The sequence below is a fragment of the Myotis yumanensis genome, unplaced genomic scaffold, assembly GCF_028538775.1.
Source record: "Myotis yumanensis isolate MYYU_CA2020_CCGP unplaced genomic scaffold, mMyoYum1.0.hap1 SCAF_11, whole genome shotgun sequence".
NCBI lineage: Eukaryota > Metazoa > Chordata > Mammalia > Chiroptera > Vespertilionidae > Myotis > Myotis yumanensis.
In genome coordinates, this window is record NW_027223762.1 from 57,242,682 (window position 1) to 57,268,655 (window position 25,974).

General features: G+C 54.3%; 1 protein-coding gene across 1 annotated transcript; it reads left to right on the plus strand.

The window, feature by feature from the left end:
• Positions 1–1,987: 1,987 nt before the first annotated feature.
• On the plus strand, positions 1,988–21,175 carry LOC139019266 (protein Daple-like). Its single transcript, XM_070428329.1, has 11 exons — positions 1,988–2,176; positions 2,836–2,962; positions 5,277–5,422; positions 10,033–10,170; positions 11,690–12,148; positions 12,636–12,874; positions 15,737–15,880; positions 17,813–17,825; positions 18,422–18,987; positions 19,314–19,341; positions 21,026–21,175. Exons 1-11 carry the CDS (start codon positions 1,988–1,990, stop codon positions 21,173–21,175), a joined length of 2,199 nt encoding a protein of 732 aa, XP_070284430.1.
• Positions 21,176–25,974: the final 4,799 nt, after the last annotated feature.

A 25,974-nucleotide genomic window follows, 5' to 3' on the forward strand; every position in this document is an offset into this window, starting at 1 on the left:
GTTTAAGATCAGACTGTGGGTCTGGTGGTCTCACACTCTCTGCCTCCTCCAGCCCCAGCCTTTGCCACTTTAAGACTCGGGCACAGATTCTCGGGGTCCTGTCTCTCACTTCTGCGGTGGTGGGTGTGCAAAGCAGGTTTAGATGTTTCTGCTGCCTGATCCATGGGAAGGTTGACACCCCCAGAAAACTGAGGCCCATTGGAAGAGTAGCTATAAATCATTTAGTTCCACACTGTACTCTGCTTCTGGACACTTGTCCATCCCTGCCTTTCCCCAGGTCCTTCAGGGCCCAACTCACATGGTGCCTCTGACTCCCCCTCATGGTGTGATTCAGCTGACAAGTGCCTTTGAACATTTCTGGGGGCCCCAGGAGAAGAGCAGTGGCATAGTCCTGCACTGCAGGACGAGCCTTTGGGGGTGGGGGGGGGGGGGCGGACAGGCCAGTTCAGTGTTGCCTCATAGTGGGCACTCTGGGTGCCCCAGCATCTGACTCAGTGGGTGGGATAGAGTGGAGTTGAAGTCCTTTTCAGAGTGGGCAATTCGGGCTGGGTTTTGAAGGCTGAGTAGGAGTTGGTTGTAAGGATGACCAGGCAGGCTTTGCTATGGGATCTCAGGGCCTGGGATTATGGTGATACTGGTGAGTACTGGTGGGTAGACACAAGATGAGAATGCTGGGGGCAGTGGCCAAGGGGGGAGAGCAGGGCCTCCTTCCTGTTGAAGCCCCTCCATGTGCTCCAGCTCACATCGCTGATAGTAGTCAGGGCTTCTTACCCAAGCGGGCTCCTTAAGGATAAGGTGCAGGCTGCTGAGGGCAGTGAAGAGACAGGTCTGGAGTTCTGCAGCCTGAGTTCAAGCCCAGCTTCGCCACTGGCTGACTTTGTGACTTGGGGCTCATTCCTTAATTGACTCAAGTCAGCCTCTTCGTGTGTAGGAAGGGACTGTCCCTGCCTCCCTCTGGGGGCTGTTGTGAAAGTGAATGTGGCAGAGACAGAGAGCACCTAGTGCAGGGCTGGGGACCGGCAGGGAGGGGGCCGTCTGGTGAAGCCAGAGTCAGTGACCAAACCCTTCCGGATGCCAGGCTTGGACCAGAACCGTGTCCACTGGCGGTAGGTGCACGGTTTCCCCTCTACCGAGAATCCGGGGTTCTGGCCCGTGCGGGGAAATGAACATGTGATGGATAAGCAGGAGCTACCGGCCCGCTCCCAGGTGTTAGAACCCGTGAGTGGGGCAAGCCTTGGAAAACAGCCCGCCAGGAGAAATGGGCATGTCCCCGTGTATGCGTGCTCGCAGACTGAGGGCATTCAGGGGAGACTCAGTCCTCCTGAGACTGAGTGGCGCTGGGAGTTCTCCGGGGGGTGGGAGCAGGGATGAGGGAATGAGCTGAACAGCTCCCCGGTGTGTGCTGGGCACTGGGACAGGAGTAAGTGCAGTGGACGCCTCCCGTGGGGGCCTGTGAGGGCCCAACCATTGTGTTCCACCCCCAGCATGTGCCTGGCACACAGAGGCCATAGGACTTGTTTGCTAGTTGTGTCTTACAGACCCCTCATTTCCAGGAAACTGCCCAGAGCTGTTGTTTTTCTAAGAGTAGGTGTGTGACATGTTCACATAGGAACTGCGTATTGAACAAAAGCTCCTCTGAGTTTTGTTCCTGGACCCAGATCAGTGGAGTGACTGTGAGAGGCCTAGACTTGGCCCTCAAAGCCAGGACAGACTCTCAGCCTCACCCCTTCCTTGTTTAAAAAAGTGGCTCAGCCAAGTCCCACACCTGTCAGCAGGTGCACTCGTCCAAACACCGAGGCTGTACATGTCAGACACTCTCACATTGTTCCTTTCCAAAATTAAATAGTGCCTTGCTTCGGGGATTTTTCCATCTGGCCTGGCCTAATGGAGAAGGGCAGGGGCTCAAAAGCAGAGACAGAACTTTCCACGGCAGCAGAGTCACCCCTAGGTTGTTGGTTTGGGTCCAGTGACTGGAAGAGCTGTCGTCATGACCAGGGCCCTTAACCTGATGGCTCTCGTGTGTGTTCTTGCTGACCAGGTGCAGACTGGAGACGATTATTCAATGGACACCAAGGGCCACCTCCAGGAGCATTGGATTTGGTATTGGATTGATAAGCTATTCGAGCGGGAGGAGGAGAATGTGCAGCTGAAATCGAAGCTGCACCACCTACAATTGGTAGGACAAGCTGTGGTCACCACGTGTAGCACAGATGGGGGCAGTTGTAGGTTCATGTTGTGCCCTTCTCTGATGTTCACCTACTGGATCGGTGCTGCTGCCACCACAGTGACCCTCTGAGGGCAGAGAGTCACTTGCTAAGCTCAGTGGCTTGAGTGGGCACCACTGAAGCCTCCAACTCAGAGAGGGCCTGATGCTGTGTTGCTTTCCTGTGAGGATGGAGGGATTGGGCCTCTGTTGCAAAAAGGGTCTCCTCGGGCGTTTATGATGTGGGTTGACCTGTGATGTGTCAGTCTCTACTGCCTTTCCAAGGCATTAGGCCTGCTAAGGGGCCACAGAGCTGCCGTCACCATAGCACTTGCTCTAAAGCCCTGCGCTGTAGGTCACTTTGTTCAGATACCGTTCAGAGACCTCGGGTGTCTTCATCCCCTAGGTCACTGGGTCAACATACCTTTTAGTGGTTGTAAATCTCACAGATGGGCCATGTGTTGGAGTCATTTCTGTGCAGCTATGTTTGTGGAAGTGAGCAGGGGCATGGAGGCCCTTCATCCTGGGGGAATGAGGACAGATGCATGGGGCCGGGGCTTGTCCAGAGTGTGCCCCAGTCCACATCCTCACTGCTCCCCCAACCCCCCCTCCCCCCACACTTCCTGCACTAGGTCCGGGACACATACCAGAAATGCCTTGAGGAGCTGTGGGAAGAGAACATGGCCCTCAAGACTGCACAGGAGCAGAGTGTGGAGGAGTCTGCCCACCTGCGCTGGGAGCTGGAGCAGCTGTCAGAGGGTAAGCAGCAGCCCCTGGTGCCTCAGAGCCAGCCTGGCTGTGGATTCGCTCTTACCCGGGGAGCTGAGCCCTTGGCTCTGAAACTCATGTGTCAGCCCTTCCTCTACCCAAGTAAATAGGATTTTATTCAAGGGCCATTTGGAACTGTTTCATTACAATTCTCCCCAAGAACATGAAGGGCCTGGCCACCTTGAGTCAGGAAGCCAAATGCGGAGGAAGTGTTGCCAGATTTCTCAGCTTCCATTCAGCCAGTGCCAGGAGCTTCCAGATGACAGCACGCTAATGCCCAGAGGGTGTCTTAGATCTGCTGGTGGAGGATTGGAAGCTCTGGATGCAGGAGACGTCCCCAGTGGTCACTCACCTCCATTATAGTTGTACCCGGGGCATGGTTTCCTCTGTTGATTTCATAATCGGACAGATGGGTATAGTCTGCTCTCCATCTTCCTGGGCTGGGGCTGCTCAGTGGCTGCTGTTCAGGGGACCCAGGCCTCTTCCTCTCCCTCTGGTGTTGCCCCCTCCCAGCCCCCAGAGGAGGTGAGGAGTTGGCCAGGGAAGGTGGGTGTGGTGGCTGGTCGTACAGGAGGAGTCTCAGCACCCAGCAAACAACAAGCCAGTTCCTGTGTCCAATAATAGCACACGTGCACCTGAGAGTGCAGGTTAGGGTTTGCTTAGAGCTCTGCTGAGCCAGGAGGGCCTTAGGCTGGTTTGGGGAGGGGCTGCTTTTTAAATTCTGAGCAACATTCCTCAGCATCATGGAAAGGCTGTTGAAAGCAGCTGGGTATTCCTTCTCTTCAAGGCATCCCATCTGCTCCAAACCTAAAATCAGTTCATTGACCTACGAGTCTGTGTGAGAAGTTAGTTCTTTCTGTGGCTTGGTGTCTCCCCACTCCTGGGAACCCAGGCTCTGGGAGTTCAGGTTCCTGGGGAGCACACCGCCCCCTGGTGGGACACAGAATGGTGCCACTGGCAGGGACTGGCTCAGACCAAATGTGCTTCTGTTAGCATCCAGGGTGGCTGATGGGGTTGGAAAGCCTCCCTGATTCAGATGCTCAGTGTAGCTTGTGAGCCCTTCCAGGTCGGTGACTGTCTTCTTCTTCATGTTCCCAACTCCTACTGCTCAGCTGGCAGCTCACGAACAAAGCATGAACGTACTTTTTGTGGTTGAGGTGGTGGCTTCTTGAGTCAGAAAGGGCTGGTTTAAAGTCCTGGCTCCTCTACTTGTTAGCCAAGTGACCTCTTCTGCACCCTAGTTTACTTATCTGAAAAATGGGGGTGATGAAGCTGCCTCACAGGATTGCTATGGGTATCTTGTGAGAGGGGAGAGTGAAGCGTTAGGCTGTGCCTGGCCCACGGGGTGCCAACAAAGGATGGCTCTTCTTATCGCCCTTGTCTTAGCCAAAGATACCTATTGCTCTGCTTCTAGGGGTGCTCATGAGCAGCCCTACTAGCAGTACAGTGCGATAAGGCTCTCAGGGCTGAGTGTGTGGCCTGGAGGGACAGGTGAGGGAACAACCCTGACTCCTCAGACAGTCATGTTTTCCTCCTGAACAAGCCCCAGAACTTTCCCAAAGTCACGCACCTGCTGGCGGCAGGGAGGGGCCGAGAACTCCCTTTCTTCTCAGGTCGGTGCTCCCTTTCTGTTCCGCATTGAAGCTGTTTAAAAGCAAAGGAGGACATTGCCTTTTTCTGGCTTCACCTTATGTTTTCATCTCGCTTAGAATTTTTAAAGCAATTTGGATAAACTGTCTCATTCTCTTTCAATGCAATTGTGAAAGTATAAAATGAAATCTCTGACTGAAGGAACTTACCCAGAGATGGCGAGTACTGGGCATATGTGCCCCATAGCCTCTTCCACCCACAGACATGCGGTCAGTGATCGTGTCTCCCTACACCCTCGGCTGAGCCACCTGCATTCACACCACTCTGAGGCTGGCACAGAGAGCGCACTCTGCCATCTCCGTTAGTCTCTGAAATCCTTGGCTTGACGGTCAGGTTAAAACTTGGCAGAAAGTGGTGCCAGCAATTCCACTGTCTTGAACGTTTGCATTGGCTTCTCTCTACCATCACCTGCTTTCTTCTTAAGCTCTGCTTGCTCCCCTGACAAACCCAGCTGAGCCAGCAGAGGGGCCATAACCACCCGAGGAACCCTCAGGTGCAGACAGCAACAGCACCCTGGGAAAAAGGGAGGGCACCCAGCTGACCATCCCAGACCCTCAAGCCTAGGTCTCTGGGTGATGGCTGTCTCAGGGCCGGGGGCAGAGAGCAGAAGCTGAGGCCCCTGGAATATGGGCTCTGACTCCACTTTGCTCTTCAGCCTCCAGCTGCTTCCTGAAGCTGGACCAGGAGAAGCAGAGCCTCCAGGGCACCATCCAGGGGCTGCCAGACGCCTCCCTGGCCTTGCAGGAGAGCAGCCTCCAGCGCCGGGAGCTGGAGAAGGAGAACCAGCAGCTCAGAAAGCAGGTACCCGTGGGTGGTGTCCGGAACATACGGGCATGTAAGTGGCCAGGGGGAGCACCCAGGTGCCGGTGAGCATGCGCAGCTGGGGGACAGGCAGAGTCCTGTGCAGCCACCGTTTTGGTAGGGGGACAGGAGGCCTCCTGGAGAGGCATCACGAGGCAGCAGGAGGAGTCCCTGCAGCAGGGAGATCACACACGATGGACCTCTGTGGGCCTCGCTGCCTTCATCTGTGAAATGGGGTTAACAATGCACCCACCAGTAGGTGTGGTGAGGATGGTGTGAGTTAGTGCAGGCAAAGGGTCCAGCCCGTAGTAAGTGCCTCATGGAAGGAGAGCAGCACCCTGTTAGAAACCAGCAGGTGGGCCCAGGAGAGAAGCAGCGATGGAAGACTCCCTCCCTTGTGGAGACCATGGATGGGCCGTTTCAGGGCATGGCTGCTGGTGACAGGAGCCCAGTGCTCACTCTCTCCTTTCGGTCGAGGGCATGAGGAAGAAGAGATGGCTGGACTGCATTGCCTTTCTGGAAAAACCAGGTCTTCCCAGTAGCGCAGTAGAACAGAGATCTGGGAGGACAGACAGGCTCACCAGCCAGGTTCATCCTACAGTTACCAGGACCCCATTCACATGGCAAGAAGGGCCCTGAGAGGCTAGCGACGGCCTCCCTGAGCAGGTCATCCTGGGTCAGAGGGCCTCAGTCCATGTAGCCACCACGGGTGACACAGCTGTGTCGTGTGCTCTGAGCACACCGTGACGGGTGCCCGGATTCCGGATGAGGGAGGCGCAAGGGCACTCCCGCTTGCTGACCACCTGTCTTTCAGGTGTCTGGGTGTCTGTCCTGACCGGCCCAGGGGTCCTGCCAGCGTCATTTGCTGAGGCTGCCCTGGCAATGGCAGGGACGTGGGCTGCAGACCAGAGACCTGGGTCCCGCTGGTCACGGCTCTGCTGGAACTTCATCTCTGAGTGAGGCTTGGGACCGCCCCTCCTCCTGTGCAGTGGTTTCTCCCGGCCTCTCATGGGACGTCCAAGGTTCAGTGACTCACGCTTCTCGTCCTTTGAGGCTCCGTGCACCTCACAGCAGAGCAGCTGCCAAGCAGTGTGTCCTCTCCCTGGGGGTCGGGAGGAAGGCCCTCCTCATGCTGCGTCTCTCTGTGCAGTGCAGCTCAGGGAAAGCCACCAGACAGTCTGGGTTTTAGATTCACTTGGGCCGGGCACAGGGTATGTCTCTGTAACTGGCAGCCTGACCTCGGCTGAGATAGAAAGGCTTGACCTATAGAAAGATGAGAACCTCCAACGGGGCGGGTCCCCAGGGGTGAGCTGCAGAGGCCTGTGCTGTAGCCTCTGGCCCAGCTCCCGGCAGGGATGATAGATGACCCCTGACGCTTCTGTCCTTGGGTCCACTCCGGTCCCTCCTCCACACACACAAGACAGGTGGTGGCTGCAGCCTCCCCACATGACTCCTTAGCCCTGTCTCTCAGGTCCCATTCCCTGCTTCCTCTCCATCAGTTCCCTGTAGGATCCCCGGGAAGTCCTGCCACAGCTCTCAGAGACCTGTCTTGGCTCTGAGCCCCTAGTGGGAGGAAGGGGCTGCAGTTTGCAGATCAGCACTCTCCCTTGTCTGCTGCCAGGAGCCCTGCGAAGGCGGCCCTTCTGCTGTCCTCCCTGTCCTGCTCTGCCAACTCGAGGCCTGGCTGCATCATGGGCCCTCCCTAATGTTGGATCGATGGTGCATCTGGGCCATCAGCTAAAAGCCACAGGGGACATGGCCTGAAATTGACCTTCCTGGAGCCAGGACAGGCCCAGCCTTGGACACGTCCAGACAACATGGCCCTCTGGGAGGTGTCTGAGAAGGAGAGATAAGGGTCAGCCAGGACAGGTGGCCCAGAGTCCCAGGCCCCCCGGTGCCAGCTCTGCTCTCCTACCACCCAGTGTCTCCCAGGCTGTAGGCTCCCTTTGGTCTGTGTAAACCTTAGTTCCCGAAGGTCACCTCCTTCCCTGTAACTCACGACCCTTCTGTGGACCTTAGAGAGGGTGTTCCCCCCACCCTCACTTTGCACTGACATCTAAGAGTTCATTCCTCTTAGGAAGAGGGGCAGCCCTTTGGGGCCTATCGTGGGCACAAAAGCGCAGCACAGGGGCTGATGGGCAGGCCCCTGGCACCCGCGTGCTCTGGGGACCTGGAGCATCCCCACAGGAGTCTGCGGCCCAAGCCTGGTGCTTTGAGGAAGACTGGAAACCCATCTCAGCCCAGCGATCTCTCAGAGTGGTTCTCAACCTTCCTAATGTTGCGACCCTTTAATACAGTACCTCGTGTTGTGATGACCCCCGATCATAAAATTGTTTTCGTTGCTACTTCATAACTGTAATTTTGCTACTGTTATGAATCATAATGTAAATATCTGATATGCAGGATGAATTTTCAATGTTCGCAACCCACAGGTTGAGAACCGCTGCCCTAGGGGAAGGGATGGCCTTCAGGGAAGGACAGGCGTGAGAGTTCCAGTTCCACAGCAAAAAGAAGCAGAGAAAGATGGGGTGTCCAGCCAGGGGGTGGGGGGGACATGAGGCAGTCACATTTTCAGACCAGAAGCAGCCATGCCAGATATGCAAAGGTTTGACATAACATTCCTTTCACTGGGACAGACGGGGCAGCAGGGGAGAAGGATTGACAGTAAGACGGGGAGGGGTGAACAAGGCAGGAGGTTGGCAGGGGGACACACCCCCAGACCTTGTCTGAGAGAGAAGGCCTGGGGTCGGCCCACTGCCATGCGTTTGGCTCTGCTGCATCCTCACTGTGGGGCTCTGGGCAGATCACTGGACTCCCTGGGCCGGTGCCCTTCTCTGAATGAGGGTGAGTGACAGCTGTGCAGGGCCTTCCTCCTCAGGGCCGGCTCCAGAGCAGGCAAGGCCATCAGGGAAGATGCCTGCTTCCTGCTGAGCCCAGACCTGGTGCTAGGAAGTGGGGCAGCGATAAGGAAGGAGAAGAAAGATGTTCTCACTTCTGAGAAAGATCAGACAGGTGGCACGTTGCAGCGCCTTTTGCTGTTGGCCCTGGCTGCTGGGGCTGCCCTGTCCCCATGTTGGGGCAGCGGGCTGGGTGTACGGACAGAGTGCTGTGAGGGGACAGATATGAGCCCCACTGTGCCTAACCCTCCCCCTCATGGGGAAGAAGCTGCCTGCCTGCTGCTTCTGAGTTGTCTGGAGACTGTGCTCAGATCTGTGAGATAAAGGCAGGGCGGCCTCCGCCCGGGAGAAGTAGGCAGAGCTGGCATTAGAGCAGCGATCCTTCTGGGAGTTTGTAAACCTGCCTGTGCCAGGCTGCTCCCAGCCAGGTAAATGGAGCCGGCTCTTGGTCCTTGCTGCTCACTGGGTCACTGGGTGTCTGAAGGTCCTGCTCCCAGAGGTTCTAGTTGGTGGCCTGAGGTCTGGGGTGTTTAAAAGCTCTGAGAGCCTCCTGATCTGGATCGTGGGGCTCCTCTTTAGAGCCGTCAACCCAAACCAGCATCAGGGTCACAAGTCCAAATGCAGGCTCTTGGGCCCCAGCACAGACTGACCATGTCAGAATCTCTGAGGGTGGGAGGGGCCTGGCGCTCTCAGGAGGGGTCAGCTCTTGTTGCACCTGCCACCTGCCAGGTGTGAGCTGAGCATGTCACCCTGACAGAAGCTGGCGCCCATGCCTGCTGCTTGCTGGCCCTGTCACTAACAGAAATGCACTCGTGGTCACATTGTTAGCAGGGAACCACACTCTCCCCCTCCCAGGTGGTCATGAGTTTGGTGTCAGTGGGAAGGGACAGCAGCATGGGCCTCGCCTGGGAGTCGCACCTCAGGGCCCACCCTGAGTCTGAATCTGCGTCCATCATGGTGTTCAGGTGTCAGGCACAGAGTGTGAGATGTGCGGGTCCAGGCAGTTCATGTTCAGGGAGTGGGCACTGGTGGGTCCCGCAGAAGAGCTCCGTGACGGGCCGCTGATTGGGCATCATCCAGGCAGGATGGAGGGGGTCTGGCCTGGGCAGCAGTGGGGTGTGGAGGGGGAGCCACATGGGGAACGAGCACAGGCCTTGGTGGTCCATTTACTTGGAGGGGAGAGGAGGGAGAGAGATGGCAGAGGACCCCTCAGAGCAGCTGGATGAATAGGAATGTCACCAACTGGGGAAAGTACCGGTAGGACATCCAGTGGTGGCTGCTGGCCCCAGGAATGTGGCCTTACCCTCAGGACAGTAGTGGACACTGCCTAAGATGGAAGCATTGAGAGTGAGCAGTGGAAAGCTGGGAGGAAAGCTGACCTATTGGTGTCCATGGCCTTTTTCTCTACCGTGAGCTGGAAGTACACACCATGGGCTGAGAGGTGATGGTCAAGGGTGTGGGCAGCTCACTGCACAACTAGGCCTGACCTGGGCAGTGGCTCAGGGACGCCACCCAGGAGCCTGGCTTCTCCCCTCCTGCTCTGCAGTCTTGGCAGTGGCTGATGTACCTCCCCAAGAAGTGGGACGGAAGGTTTTCCCTTGAGAAAAGGCCTGATAAAGTGTTCCCTGGGGCTGACAGGTTTCAGATTTGCTTTAAAACACAGTTCACTCCCTTAAAAGGACTTTTGCATGGGCTCGGTCTTTGGCTCTGCAGATTGAAGACTTGCGAGTCCAGATGAAAAGAGAAAAGCAGACCAGCCAGGATCTGGAGACTCTCTGTGAGGAGCTGGTGGAGGAGAGAGAACAGCTGCTCCGTGACAAGAAGACCCTGAAGGCTGAGAAAGCCCAGGAGGTAGGCCCTCCAGCGCCATGCCTCCCTTGGCTCCCCGGCCTACAAGAGTGTGAGTCCAGGATCATAGGATGTCCTGGAAATCCAGCAGTGATTTCCGGGTTACCAGTTTCTGCCCACAGCTGCAGCTCACACCAGCAATTGCAGCCACAGCAGGGGCACGGGGACAGATATTGCACCCCAGGGACACTGGCAATCTTTTTGTTTGTTCAGTCTATTTTTTATTTATTTCAGAGGGGAAGGGAGAAGGAGAGAGGGATAAAAACATCAATGATGAGAGAGAATCATTGATCAGCTGCCTCTTGCATGCCACCTACTGGGATCCAACCAGCAACGTAACATGTGCCCTTACCGGTAATCGAACTGTGACCTCCTGGTTCATAGGTTGATGATGCTCAACCATTGACCCATACTGGCTGGGCAGCACTGGCCATCTTGTTTATGATTGTCATGACTTGGGGGAGGAGAGGGGAGGTGCTCCTGGCTGTGCTCCTGGCTGTGGTGGGAGAGGCCAGGATGCTGCTAAATGTCCTGCAGCTCATGGGACAGCCCACAGGACAAAGATCCCCCTTCAAATGTCCAGCTTCACGCTCAGAGCCCTGGAGAACCTCCAGGGTTGATCTGCCTCACACTACAGGAAGTCCCAGGGTAGGCAGCCCAGTGCTGGGGCAGCGGCTCAGGGACACCACCCAGAAACCAGGCTTCTCCCTTGTACCTCGCCAAGAAGTGGGCAGGAAGAATGTGGAGGGTGAAGAGACAGAGGGAAGGCCTCCCCGGATTCTCTGTGGACATCTCATTGGCCACACCTGACACATGACTAACCCTAGCTGCAAGGGAGGCTGGGTATCAGGTACTTGAGTTCTTCAGCCTCTCTAGTATTGCAGAAAAGGGGCTTGGGGTGGTGCTGTGTAGACTTAAGAGGCATGCATCCACCCTCCCCAAATATGGCTTCCAGTCTAGGAGGTGGAACAACAGGTGACTTGAGACGTGTGCTATTGAGGGAATATACGTGGGTCCAGGGAGAGTCTTATTAGGTGCAGGACATTTAGAATCGTGGTGCAGGGCTTCCCTGAGGAGCTGTCAATCACACTGAGCCCTGGAGGATGAGAAGGAGCCAGAGAAGCTGGAGGCTGGGGGTGGAGGCAGGTGAGCATGCACAGCAGAGGGAAGATCATGTGCAATGCCTGCAGGGGAGAGTGGTGTGAGGAGCGGCCACAGGGGTGGGCGGTCAGCTCTCGCACCACTGTGGACCAGGGTAAAAAGCACCAAGGAAATCACTTTCATTGTTTTAGGAGAAGATGCAGTTTCTGTTTCTAAGTCATCTGGCTTCTGTGAAAGTGTTTAGACTTGAACTGTCTGGGTGGGGATCTCCATGCCCTTCACCTTGTGTCCATATCAGGCCTTTGGGAAATGTTAGGACGTCCTTTGGTCCACGATGAGATGGACATTCCAGGCCTACACTTTGGGCCTCCAGTTTGGACCAAAATCACGCCTGTGTCGTTTCCATTGTGTTTTCCTGCAGTTCAAGGATCTGAAAAAACTGGTGCATTCACTGCGGGATAGTTCACAGACCAGCAGCAAGGCCCGCATGAAGGGCAGGAAGACTGAGCAAAAAGTCCTCCTCCAGACGGTGACGGACACCAAAAGGAAAGTGACCATGATGGAGTGGGAGCGGCGGCAGCTGTGCCGGGACCTGGAGCAGGTGAAGGCGCAGGCGGCGCAGGCACAGGAGCTGGAGCACATGAAGGTGCGAGTGAAGGAGCACGTGGTGCGGGCACAGGAGCTGGAGCAGGAGCTGCATCGGCTGCAGCAGATCGAGAAGCTGGCCATGGAGGTCAGGGCCTTGACGACAGCCCCTGAGAGGGTCCACGCCCTCGAGTGGGAAAGCCAGGACCTGTTGCTGGAGAACCAGAGGCTGCAGACGTCTCTGGACACCCTGCAGCCTGAGGGTCTGGAGCGGGACAAGCAGCTGGACGCCGGGGTAATTCTGGCCTCAGAATGAGTTAGGACGGTTCCTCCCCAGTCAACTCTCTGGTGGTTTGAATGCGGTTGGATGGGTGTTGTGTAAATATCGGTTAAATGGGTTGGTAGTGCTGTTCAGGTTCTCTATGTCCTTACTGAATTTCCATGTACATTTCAAAGTATTCAGAGAGGGTACCCAAGGAGGTTATCCAGAGAAAGGGCATAAATTGCCAAGAAAGGTCACATGTGCAGGGAGGGGCCCAGGACTAAGCTTAGGCCCATGGGACAGTCCGATTCTGCCGTGGGCCTTCCCAGAGCAGTTCCTTGAGTGCAGGTAGAACTGTCCTCAGCTCGGCTGGGTGTTGCCTCTCCTGAGGGTCCTGCTATTTTGGTGTCAGCACTTGACCCGCTGTTGGTCCCTCACTGCCTGTGGGGACGTGGGGATCCGGAGTCTGTGGTCCCCCTGGGCCTGCACCTGATGAGGCATCATTTCCTTCTCCCTCCAGCAGGTGGAAAATTCCACTCTGAGCTCCCAGAGCGCCTCGCACACTGTGCTCACAGAGCAGGACACTCAGCTCCAGCACCAGCAGCTGGCGGCAGCCCACCAGGCCCTGCAGCAGGAACACGCGATACTAGGCGCGCTCCACGAGCACCTGACTAAGGAGCACGAGGCCCTTATGGACAAGTACCGCCGCCAGAAGACACTGCTGTGTCAGACCCTGGGGCTGGAGAGCAAGGTTCTCAGGTGGGTGCCTGTGGCTGGGGGTGACTGACGGGCTCCCGGGCTCCTGTCTCTCCTTCACTCTGGCCCCTCATGTTTCCTCTGGTCCCGCTGCTTCACAGTGAAGAGAAGTAAATCCACCATCTCCCTCAGCGATGTGGAGTTGGTGCAGCTGGAGACTGAGTGGCAGGAGGGTCCCCCAGGGGAGAAGGGTGTGCCCACTAATCCCGGCTCAGGGAAACCAGGTGTCAGCATTGGGGTCCCAGCTCCCCTGGGCATTCCTACCTCCTCTTACTTTTCTCTCCAAAGCAAGGACCAGGAGGGTAAGTCACCACAGCTGCCGATGTTCAGGGGCGTGCCTTACCCAGCTCCCCAGGCCTTTTCCCTGTCCATGTCTCAACGTCTGGGCTTCTGAATTTCTTTTTTTACTTTTAATTTTGGAAACTTTTGAATATATGGACGTGTACAGAATAGTATTGTGAAAAGCCCGTGTTCCCCTCACCTGCAGCAGCATTACCAATACTCGGCCATTCTCCTGTCACCTTTACCTATGACTCTCCATATACCTTTTTAAAGGTAAAATTGATGTACCTTAAATGCATAAATCTTAACTTTGTGCTTTTGCAAAATCAGGGCTTTGTGTGCATATAGTCAGCCAACTTCGGCTGAGCTCCTGGCCAACAGATCCCTGATTTCAGTGGCCCCGGCAGGTGCAGTGGGACCCAGAGCCTGGGGGAAGTGAGATGTACAGAGGACTCCAAGGTGTGGGGGAGAGGGCTGGAGAGATGCGCTAAAGAGAGGCTCTCCCACACTTGGAGCAGCATAGGAGGGAGCTGTCCACCTTCTGTGCTTGTGAGTTGTCCCTGCTGAGGTCTTCCCTTGCCTCTGCCTCAGCAAGATGCTAGGCAAAGGCTGGGGCTTCCCTGGGAGCAGCTGAGGTGCAGGGATTTGGCATCCCAGGGACCAGGGAGGGCACTGAGCCTGCAGAGCCTGTGGAGGGCGCCTGCTGCTGCATGGATTTGGGGGCGATGATGTTCATTTACACACTCACCCAGTGCTTCCTGTGGACGCTCTCCAGAGCCTTCCACCCCTTTCTCCACCCAGATTCCCACCCTTTGGGGGTGCTGGGACGTCTGCTCCTATCAGACTCTCTTTCTTCCCGCCAGAATGAGCATCTTCTGCCTCGTGGCATCTCCCTCGCTGCCTCCTCCACACCCGTCCTGTGTTCACGACACGCTTAGTGAGCACCCACTGGGCACGTGGTGCTGTCTAACGTGGTGGGAATGCACCCAGCTGACTACTGATGGGAGCCTCCTGTGGTGCCCACCCCGCACCAGGCGCTGTGGGCCTTACCCTCAATGCCCTATGATAACCGTGGATATATTCTTATGTCTGTTCACATGGGAAGGTTTGTGCAGGTGGCATTTGACTGGTCTGAGGGAGGGGTTCATTGTTCTGCCTGTGACTCCTTGCTTTGTGGACCGACTGTGTAATTCAGTGGTTTTTGCTGGTTGGACAGATAGCTGGAGGCCCTTGGTGTGTCTGCAGCATGGCTGCAAGTTGGAGGTGGAGGTGCCTGAAACACAGGCCAGGGGCTCTGTCTTCATTTCACCTGACACTTGACTGAGACACTCACTCCTTTGTTCCCCTGGTGCACATGTACTGGGTGTCCAGCCTCGTACCCAGGATTCAGTAGGGAGTAGGACTCCCAGTTTCTGCCCTGCAGTAGGCTGGTTACTAATGGTTGTGATATGCTTGATCCTGTGCTTTACCAAGACACAACAGGGAAGCAGGAGGTGGGGACCCTAATGGTCCGTGGCCCTGTTTGTCAAACCTGGATGAGAAAGATCGCTGCCCTGAAAGCCCGGCAGAGCCCCACCCCAACCTTCCACGTCCCACATCTTGTCCTGGCAGTCTCCACCCATGGCTAAAGGCCACACAAAGGAACGTTTGTCTTCTAACAGCCGACCGAGCAGGTGTCTGAGTTTGAGTACCCACAGGTCTTGGCTCCAGGCAGAGGGTACAAGTACAGCTGATATGGGGTCGGGGGAGGAGGGGTGGGGATGGAGGGCTGAGGGCAGGGGCTGAAACCATGGAACCTGGGTGGTCTCTGTCAGCCTGTCTCTGGGTGTGGACAACTCAGGAAGGGGGTCTGGAAAGGCATTTGCCTGCCTGGGGAAGATTGAAAGGTGATGACTCAGTCTCCACCTTGGACCTGGGGGGTCCCCCGAGTCACCCTGAACAGGGAAGGTTCCTGCAGGAGGAGGAACAGCCTGGGGCTGGTCAGGGGCTCCCTCTTGTGCTCTGCTGCCCTCCAGAGAGGCTGTGCGGGACCCTCTGCAGACTGAGACAGCAAGGAAATAAAAGCCCGAGCTGAGGGGAGGCTGTGGGAGAGCGAGGGCAAGGGCTGGACTGGGGGTGCCTTGAGGAGCAGGGTGTGAGCTGCCCCTGGTGGCTGCTTGGGCCCCACCAGGCAAGCCTCTGGCCCCCCAGCCTGCCTGGCTCAGAGCAGGAAGAGTTGTGTTCCTGAGCTGGGGCCGAGGGGGGATCAGCTGTTATGGGCAGTGGAATTCGCTGTATGTGCAGTGGTTTCTTTGAGAAGGGTGTGGAGTTCAGAAAACAGTGGTTTTGTTCCCAGTGGGATGAACGAGGGAGGCTGCTTTGACAGGGTCTGGAAGGGACCATGGAGACACGTCAGGTGGGAGGAGGGGTACTTGGCTCCCGGCTGGAGGAGACCCCCAGAGCTGGCTCAGTGTCTGTCCCTCTCCTTGTCCAACCCTGTCCCCTGTCCATCCCCCTCTCCCTCAGCTCTGCAGAGAGAAGCTGCTCACCCAGGCTTTGAGGTCTGGGGTGTCCTTTCCTAGCGGGTGTGTTTCCCATCAACAGATACAAGGACCAGCTCCAACATAAGGCGGCGCTGGAGCAGCTGGGGACGCTCTTGACCACAGAGCAGGAGGCTCTGCAGCAGGAGCAGAGGACGAGCGCCATGGCTGCCGAGGAGAACCAGAGGCTGCAGGGAGAGCTGGACAGGTAACCGCCAGGCCCCCTCAGGGCCTCTGCTGGGATGTCAGTCAGACCCACTCACTCAGCACCCACTGAGCTGAGCTCAAGTGAGACCCCTGGTGATGGTGCATTTTTACCAAACCTGCCCTGGACGCAGCTGGTGGTAACAAGGTAAAGGGGACTCCAGCTGGTGGCTGGAACGAATGACTCGGCAGCTGGGATGGGGCATTGTCTAGGTTTGGACAACCTCCCCTCCCACAGTTATGATGCTGATGACTGTCGGGCAGGGGCACCTGCATCCTCTAAACCAGCGATCCCGTGAGGGAGGGTGGCTCGGTCCTCAGCATCCACGCATTCCCATTTGTGAATTCACCTCCTGGCTGAAATGTACCGGTGACCCCCAAATCAGTGCCCGTGGCCTGTCATGGACGTGCCCAGAGTGGGAGATACTGGAGTCGCCGGATGTGCACATTTGCAGCTGAGGTTGTAAAAGTCTTTGACCCCGGCCTTGTTTCAGCTGTCACCTACCAGCGTCCTCTTTGTGGGCCATTGAGTGCCATGGTGTTCTATTTTGTGGGCTTTGAGGGTGATTTCGCTGTTTGAAATGGAACCCAAATGGAGTGCTGAAGTGCTGTCTAGTGTTCCCAAGTGCAAGGCTGCTCTGAGCCTCACGGGGAATATACGAGTGGCACACAAGGGTCATTCAGGCCCAGGTATGGTGCTGTTGGCTCTGAGTGTATTACACGGAGCGTCTTTATGTCTTGATCAGCTGACAGAATGTTACCAGAGACTCCCAGGCACCGGTGGGAACAGTTTCAGTACTCACTAATTCAGGGTTCACGTGTTTGGGTAGAACATTATACTGCGAATCATTAGAATTGACTGAGCTATTGTTATCCTTTAAAAAAACCACAGCAACAGAGGAGAAAACAGGCTCAGGGAGATTAAACAACTTGTTCAAGGTCAATGTTCCTAGTCACAGGCAGGATCTGAATCCAGGTCTTGCCTCAACCCAGAGGCGTGACCACTTGAAGCCTTCCTTCCCACAGCCCTGATTTAACATGTGCTGTGGGGCTGTAAACTCAGCTGCCTGCAGTGGCCGGGCAGGTCCAGCAGGTGGGGAAGGAGAGTCAGCGATAGACCAGGCCCTGGTGGAGAATAAACCCCAGCTAGAGACTGTCAGTTGGGAGGCAGGCCAGGCTTCTTTATGCTTTTTTTTTTTTTTTTTTTCTGAAAAGAAGATATCTGAATGTTGATGGGAAACTTAAAATTTTGGAATGCTGATACAATAATTATTTTTTTGTTTTGTTTGTTTTTCAAAAAAATCTGCTTTGTTTGGGAAGGACAGAGGACCAGGAGCAGTGGTTCTCAACCTTCTTAATGCCGTGATCCTTTAATACAGTTCCTCATATTGTGGTGACCACAATTTAATTGTTACAAATTGGACATAATTAAAGCATAGTAATTAATCACAAAAACAATATGTAATTATATAGGGTGTCCCAAAATTCACGCAAGATTTGCAACTCAATTCAATTGCGAATCTTGCCTGAATTTTGGGACACGCTATATGTGTGTTTCCGATGGTCTTATGCAACCCCTGTGAAAGGGTCGTGACCCACAGGTTTAGAACCGCTGAGTGGGAGGACCTGGAAACATGTCTGAGGCCAGTTGACCCTTAAACCTAAACCGGCAAGTACTTACAGCACTACAACAGAGAATCTTTTTTTCTTGTTCTGTTTCCTTTCTTTATGTTATTTTATTTTTTTTAGTTGACTTTATTGGAGAGTCTTCAATTAATAAAACCATACACACTTTAAAATGAAATAAAATAGAATAAAATAAGTAAATGTTAAAATTTTTTTAAAAAGCTGTGTGGGCCAAATTTCACACACCTGTGTTCAAATTGAGTCCATGAGCCTCTGGTCATATGAGCTTTTTGGTATAAATCTTCCCCAGGAATCCCAGTCCGGTAATGATGATGATGATGATAATTTCAGTGAATTTAGGTAACACTCCAGAATCTCCTATTTTATTTATCTCAGTAGTTGAAATTAGAATGGGGCTTGGAATTGGGGAGAAGAGGTGGATATAGACATAGAGTCTTAGAGCAGAAATGTTTTATTCAGTGTTTAAGTGTCTCAATCAAAGAACTCTTTTTCTAAGTAGGCAGATGTGCCAAAGCCTCACATAGAAAGGACTTTTGCAGGGATGCTCCGTTGCAGTGGTGTCCAAGCCTGCCTGTCCTGTCTCTCCCAGCCCGCAGTGGGGCAGCTGGGGTAGCCTCCTAGAACCCCAATGAACACAGTTTGAAAACCGCTGATTTTGTTCAATCCTTCATTAACACATGAAAAAACTGAGGGCCAGAGAGGTTGCTGTTTTGATTAAGGTTTTACAACTGGGACAGAGCCTGGGAGTGCGCCTCAGCCCTTGGCCCTGTGTCTCTCCACCCCCAGGGCCAATTCCCTGCACCAGCAGCTGAAGAGGGAGCAGGAGGAGCTGCAGACGCACAGCAAGAAGCTGCAGACCTCCCTGAGTGACACCCAGCTGCAGGTGAACTGCTGGCAGGCCCAGTGCGACTGGCTGAGGAAGGAGCAGGAAGAGCTGCAGATCTACAACAACGAGCTGCAGACCTCCCTTCATGAAATGCAGCTGGAGAAGAACCGCTGGCAGGCCCAGTATAAGGGGCTGAAGGGGCAGCAGGAAGAGCTGCAGATGCACAGCAATAAGCTTCAGACATCTCTGAACGACACCCAGCTGGAGGTGCACTACTGGCAGGCCCGGTACGAGGGGCTGAAGCAGGAGCAAGAGGAGATGTACACACTCACCATGGACATGCAGACTGACGCCAAGCAGCTGAAGACCCACGTCAAGGAGCTGCTCACACACAACAAGGAGCTGCAAACGTCCCTGAAGGACAGACAGCTGGAGTTGAACTGCTGGCAGGCCCAGTGCGACTGGCTGAGGAAGGAGCAGGAAGAGCTGCAGAGCTACAACAAGGAGCTGCAAACCTCCCTTCATGAAATGCAGCTGGAGAAGAACCGCTGGCAGGCCCGGTATAAGGGGCTGAAGGGGCAGCAGGAGGAGCTGCAGATGCACAGCAAGAAGCTGCAGACCTCCCTGAATGACACCCAGCTGGAGGTGAACTGCTGGCAGGACCAGTGCAACTGGCTGAGGGAGGAGCTCCAGAGCAGGGACATCTCGCTGACCGAGCTGGGCAACCACTGCCAGGTGAGGCCAGAGCTGGAGGCCCCAGGACCATGGGTGGGCCTGTTCCCTGGGCTGACGCCTTGGGCTCCACCAGGTGGGAATGGGTCCTCATTGGCATCTCTGCTCAAAGGGTGTGTGTGAATGTCACACAGAGGCAGAGAGGAAGCCAGAGGCAGTTGACTGGGATGAACACCAGGACTGGCAGGGGTGTGCTACAGAACACCTTTCACCTGATCTTTGCTTTTTGCAGGGTCGGCGCGGTGCATGGAAACAGCCAAGTACCGTTGTATCTCTGTCCTCTCGGCTGAGCACTCTGCTCTCTGTGTCATCTCATTTAATTCTCACAATGATCGTGTGAGCTGGGGTTCCCATCCTTGTTCCCTCTGAAGTAGCGGGTTGGAACCCCGTTTGTCTGAAGCCAAAGCTTGGGACTTCCTGCTACACCAAATGCGATGATATTCTAGAGCAGGAGCTGGCCACCCTCAGCCCAAAATTCAGGTCCAGCTTCATGCCTGTTTGTGTATGGCTGAGAACCAAGAGTAGCTTTCACAGTTTTTAATGGCTGGGGAAAATCAAAAGCAGGATAATATTTGGGGGCAAGTGAAAGTGACATGAAATTTAAATGTTGGTGTCCATGAGTTAAGATTTTTGGTTTGTTTTTTTAAACACAGACACACCCATGTGTGTGCATTGTTTCTCTGGCTCCTTTCCTGCTGTAATAACAGGGTTGAACAGTTGCAACAGAGACCACTGTCGGCCTGGAAAGCCTAACGTATTTAGTACCTCGCTCTTTACCGGAAAAGCGTGCCAACCCTGCCTAGAGCAGAGATGTCCAGTAGGAATGTAATGTAGGCCACCACATGTAACACTCAGCTTTCTAGTAGCCACATTCAAAAAGTAAAAGGAATCAGGTGGGATTAATGTACCCTTATATCTAAAATATCACATGTAACCCCAAAAGCTTATTAATGAGATTTTTAAAAATAATATGTTTTTTAATTGATTTTTTGAGAGAAACATCCGTCATTTGCCTCCTGCATGCCCTCAACTGGGGAATGGAGCCAGCAACCCAGGCATGTGCCTTGATCAGTGTGGGGTGTGGCTACAGTGTTTGGATGGGTTCAAGCCTTGGATTGATGAGAGGGCACGGACCTCTCATTGCCATGTGCAAGTCCCAGCTTGGAGGGCAGAGCCTTCCCAGCATAATTATAGCCAACAGCTAGAGTGGTAAGCTTGAACCTATGGTCTGAACACGTGGCCCTACATGCCTGAGTGATAGAGTTCAGGTGCATGTAGTTGAGTAGGACTGAAACCCACGAGAATGTTGTAAACATCTTGATCACACCCTTACTTTGCCTCGTGGCATCTGCTATAAAATGATATGGATTGTGGGTGCTGGCACTGTCTCTACGTCAAAGGAGCAGCGTCCCACTGAGACCCAGCTTTCATTATCTTGCTGTCTTTTCTTAATCCTTCACCACCCCCTGTCAGGGTCACTGAACCAGGCTGAGCTGGTATGGCACATAAGGCACCCTGGGGCTGAGTATGCCTTCTTGCCACAGATCAGGAATTACACCGGTGATTTCTTGGTGAATGGGACACTCAACCTACTGAGCCACACACACCAAGCAGCTTATTAATGAGATACTTTACATTAATTTTAATTGTTATTAAGTCCTCAGAACCTATTATATATTTTGCACTTATACCTCAGCTCAGACTGGCTGTATTTTCAGTGCTCAGCTGCCACACGTGGCCAGTGGCTGCCTGATTGAATGGTGCAGTGGCAGAAGGCTTGGCCATCCCCATAGCACTGGCCGTATTGGTCATGCCAGCTGACGTAGATTATACCAAAATGACCATCTTTGTGCATGTGACCTTTTTCTCCTTTTGGAAGTAGATTCCCAGCAGTGGAATCACAGGAGCATGTGGTGTTTGAGACATTGTCCATCTATGTTTTAGCTGCTCTCCCGCCTCAAGGGCAACTTGGAGGGAGAAAACCGTCACCTGCAGAGCCAAAACCAAAGTTTGGAAGAGCAGAACCAGAGGCTTCTCCAGGAGGACGTGGAGAACAAGGACCAGCACCAGGAGGAGCAGCGGCAGTACGTGTGAGGGGTGTGGGCTGACGGACGCCTGTCAACAGCTCCGTGACTAGACTGCACCATTCTGGGCAGCAGAGAACCCCCTGGGCGCATTGGTGTCCCAGGCAAGGGGACAGACCATCTTACCAGCACATCCTTCTCGTTTTCTCTGGAATGGTTCCAGATTTCTGCAAATAGGGGTGGTTGGCTTTGTTGGCTTTTCAGAGACACAGCCCCCTGCCAGGCACTTCTTAATCTGCTTTTGGGATCAGGTTCACTTTGAAAAATACAACAGAGATAAAGAGAGGTTCCTAGGGAAGGACTTCAGATCACAGGCTGAGCCCTTTCTGTGTCGGTTTTTCCCTTAATGGGCTGCAGAGTGGGTTGTTGGTGCACAGTGGCTGTCCTCCTTCTGTGGTTATTGCCTTGGCCAACAGGCCTGGCTCTGCAAAGTGCACAGAACCAGTTACCTGGTCTCCAGGAACCAGTAGGGGTGATGGGATGTGAGCAGAGCTGTGTGCACACAGATGTTGAGGAGCTCCATGGAGGTAGAAGGAAGCATGTTGGTAGGAGTTGGAGTTCTGCTGCTGACACGGATGGGGAGAAGGCTAGCCAGTCTGTGCAGGGGGGGGGGGGGGGGGGAGGGGATAGGGGCTGAACATGAAGGTGGGGCTTGGCATATTGTGGGTGCAGGGAAGGTGCAGGGAGTGGCAGGAGGGGAGCTGGAGGAGGCAGCGCTCAGCCATGGAAGACTTCCATGCCCTTCTGATGACTTGGATTCACTGGGAATTGGGTGATTAAGGGATGCTGGTGTACAGGGCCTAGGAAGCTGCCAGAAATGAGGGCAGGAGGAAGAACCTTGGTGCTGGAAACCTTGTGGTTTGGAAGTCAAGTCATCTGAGACACATCTTGTGGGTCCATGGTGGTCTTCACCCCTCGGTGCTGTGCTGCTGGGACTGTCCTTCCTTGTGATCGGGAATGGCTGGCCAGTGTGGGACAGAGGGACATGGCCACAGTGACCACTGGGTACTGTACCAGCTCCCCGGGGTGATGCTGCTGTTCACTGTTCTCCCGGATTCGTCTGCTCATCTACAGGGGGCTCAACATCTACCAAGGATGGTTGACGTGGGAAACCACACTGTACTTTTGGGGTAGAAGTGAGAGTTTGTAGCCTGAAGTGGGCTCTCTATAACGCAGCTGCTAAAAATTACCAGCAGAGGTTGGACAGGTGCAAACTAGAAGAGTGGGGACCTGGTACCCTGGGGATGATCTGATGACCTTTTTGCATTAGAAAGTGTCTGCAGGAGGCCAGGGAGTGGGCAGGCTTCCTGAGCCTGCTCCAAGCAGAGTCATCCCCAGCCCTGGGATAGCTGGGCCATGAGTTTGTGGGGCTGGGGGACAGCTATGGGAACAGAATAACACAGACTAGAAGAACAGAGGCCGAGCCGAGGGTGCTGTGAGCAGAGCAGGTCTGTGGCCAGGGACCCAGTAGTTTGCAAGCGATCACTTCTCATGGGTGCTCACTATGCGGTGAACTCACGGAAAAGCCCTCATATTAGGAGGGGCCTGGGCACCTTCTTGAGTGAAGGAGCCTGAGCAGCTGTCTGGATGCCGAGGACTTATTTTCAAGCAGGGAAAGCAGGGGTCTGAGCTGTCAAGGCCACATGGGTGAGGAGACGCAGGAACAGGACAGGAGCCAGCGGCCCTGTGGGGGGCGCTGTATAGCGAGCACTGTGTGCATGGCTCCTAGACAGACAACAGGAAAGCATGCCATGTCTTCTGCTTCAGGAAAGCCAGGCTCCCTCTCCCAGGAGCGGGGGTGCCCTCTGGCAGCCCAAGGTTTAAGAGGCTCCTTTGTGTGTTTTTAAAAATGTGAACTGACTTCCCACATTTAGAAATTAAAAGATTTTGCTTCAGAGCCAGGGCTTCTGGATCCTTTGGGAAAAGCAGTCAGAAACTCTGCCACATGGAGAGAGGCCCTCCATTTGCAGGCCCCATGTTAGGTCCCAGGTGGCACTGAGCGCTCAGCCTCGCCGCAGCCCCCACTCCTCCCTCAGGTCCTCCCAGGCCGCTTTGTTCCTTATCTTCTCTGTCTGGCTCCCAAAAGGCTTTGAGTTTGCTTCACTAGAAGTGTTAGCAGAAGCCCAACATTGAAGTGGGTCCAGGTTGGAGGGCTGACTTTGCTAAACTGACCTTTTTAACCTGATACCTGTCTAACTCAGCGAGGGCAGACCCCTCCCACCACTAAAGCTATCATTTGTCTGCACCTGCAGGAGCTAGCCTAGCCCTGAGTCTGACCGGAGTGCCCAATGTCCTGAGCTGACCTGGCCAGAACCCTCAGGGTTTCCCAGCTTGACTTTCAGATGGTTCGGGGTCTCTCTCCTGAGGTGACGCACAGCCTGACCCTAGGTGTTCAGTCATCTCCTCGACGTGTTAGGCTCCTGGACCCATGTCACATGCTTCCATCCCCATATTCCCAACTCAGGGGTCATGGTGGTCATGAGCACCGTGATGTCTGAGTCCCAGGAACACACAGGCTCCTTCTGGGCCAGGTCCCAGGAGGGGGTTATGAGTCAATTTATGTGTTTTATTTTAAAAAAAACAGACTGTTTTTCTCTCTCCTCTGTTAGAGACAAATTAAATGCCTTACAGAGACAAAATGAAACACTGGAAGAAAAAAGCATGGCTCAGCGCAAGTTCCATGTTCCAGCGCCAAAGAAGTGAGTTGACTTAAGCTTCAGTAGCTTACACACAGGACAGAAAGCTTGCTTTTTCACGAGCAGGGGAAGCTGTAGCATCTAGAGCAGTGGCCAGTTTGTTGGGCCCGTACCTTCTGCTGTATGGCAGGTCCCTGTATGCAGGTCCCTCCCAGCATGGAAAGAATTTAGAGTTTCTTTCAGTCCCACCCTCCATACTCAGGGTTATCCTATGAGGGATGGTGAATGCCAGCTGGTCAGGAGCCTGTTTAAGGGGCAGAGAGTCTGTGCTTTTAAAGCCACTAAATCAGGCATATCAGCTATTGTCTCAAGATTTCGGGACCTAGAAAATCATGTTTCTGTTTTGGGATGGAAGCTTGTCTCAAACACCTGGACCAGCACCCCCGTCTTCAAGCACAGGAACCTTTTGTTCTGCCCTCCATTCCTCTGGGTTCACTGGACCCCCCAGGACAGGTTCAGAAACACATTCCCTTCCCCAGAGAGCAGCAGCCCCGGTAGTGGGTCGGCTCGGTCCTTGAGACTGCCGGCCTCCGTCCAGCAGGGCTCCCCTGGGCCCAGGCCTGAGCCCAGGAGCTGGGCCTTCCCATTGTCCTGTCCCAGCCCAGCCTTGAGGTCAAATCACCATGAATCCGGCAGGGCCTATCTGTAGAAATCACAGAACCACATAATATCAGAACCTCCGCCTGACCCTTCTGTTGACAGGGAAATTTAGGTACCGATGAGGAAATTGAGTGGCTTGTGTAAGCACAGTGCTGTTTCGTGGCAGAGCCAGGACCAGAACCCAGCTGTGGTCCTTGTTACATTAGAATGCTTCATTTCCTGTTAGCTGCAATGAATTACCTTTTACATTCACTATTTTCATTAATTTACTTATTTTTCTAATCCTCACCTGAGGATATTTTTCCCATTGACAGTTAGAGAGCGTAGTAGGGAGGAAGGAAGAGAACGGGAATGGGAGAAGGAGAGAGGGAGGGAGGAAGAGAGGGAGATAGAGAGAGAGAAAGAGAGAGAGAGAGAGAGAGAGAGAGAGAGAGAACAAAGGAGAGAGAGACATCTATGTGAGAGAGACACATCATTTGGTTTCCATCTGCATACACCTTGACCGGGGCCAGGGATCAAACCTGCAACCCAGGTATGTGCCCTTGTTGGGGGATCAAACCCACCACCGTCAGTGCTCAGGCCAACGCTTCAACCACCGGGCAACACCAGCCAGGGCTCACTGTTTTTAATTCAAACGGCCCACTCTCCTGCCCTGTTCCCCTCACCAAGATTCCTCAATGCCAGAAATTGGCAGAGTATGCCAGCCTATTTCACGTATTATTAACTATAGCAGAAAATGAGGAGGTCCCTGACTTTCTGAAAATGGCATTTTAGTAGAATTTTGCCAGCACGATTAGGTCAGCACAGCACCACTTCCTGCACTTGGCACAGTAATCAAGAGCTGAGAGCTGGGTTTGAAGTTCTGATTTCCCCAGGGGCCAGTGTGGGTTCCTGCACGATGAAGGCTCCTACCACCCCTGGGTCTGTGTGAATTAACTGCACAATGTGTTCCAACTCCTGAGCCCCAGGTGGGTTGAGCGTGGTGGTGGCGAAGAGCACCCGCTTTCTGAACCAGGTTAACCACCACCTTTATAGGCTGGTGATGGAAATCCCAGCTCCTGTAGGGCACCCAGACACCTGCTGGAGGGGCAGTGAGGGTTGGTTGTGTCCTAAAAACCTACTTCTTACAGGAAAAAGCACTGGATTGGAGCCAAAGCCTTAGTCAAACTCATCAAACTAAAGAAAGGGGGTTCCAGAGAACGACGAAAGTCAACCTCAGAGAGTCCTCCCTGGCCGCTGGGGTCCTCAGACCAGGCCTTGCCCACTACTTCTCAGCCTCTTCAATCTCAGCTGGAGCCCCTCAAAGCCACCCCATGCTGCTCAAAGGGGTCAGAAGAGCAAGACACCCGCAGAGGGCCCAAGGATAAAGGTAGGAGGGGCTGACCTTGCTGTAGGCGGAAATTGAAGGGGAGGATCTCAGGTCTCCCTCAGGGACACTGGAGAACCAAGGAGACTGCATGCTGCATGTGCACACCTGTGCGTGTGTGTGTGTGTGTGTGTGTGTGTAGGAGCC

Bases quoted from the DNA above. Each gene is read 5' to 3' on its own strand.
- LOC139019266 (XM_070428329.1), top strand. From the start codon at position 1,988: ATGACCAGGGCCCTTAACCTGATGGCTCTCGTGTGTGTTCTTGCTGAC. The intron at 2,963-5,276 runs GTAAGCAGCAGC...TTTGCTCTTCAG, and splicing joins GCTGGAGCAGCTGTCAGAGG to CCTCCAGCTGCTTCCTGAAG. The intron at 18,988-19,313 runs GCTGGAGGTGAA...TGCTTTTTGCAG, and splicing joins ACCTCCCTGAATGACACCCA to GGTCGGCGCGGTGCATGGAA.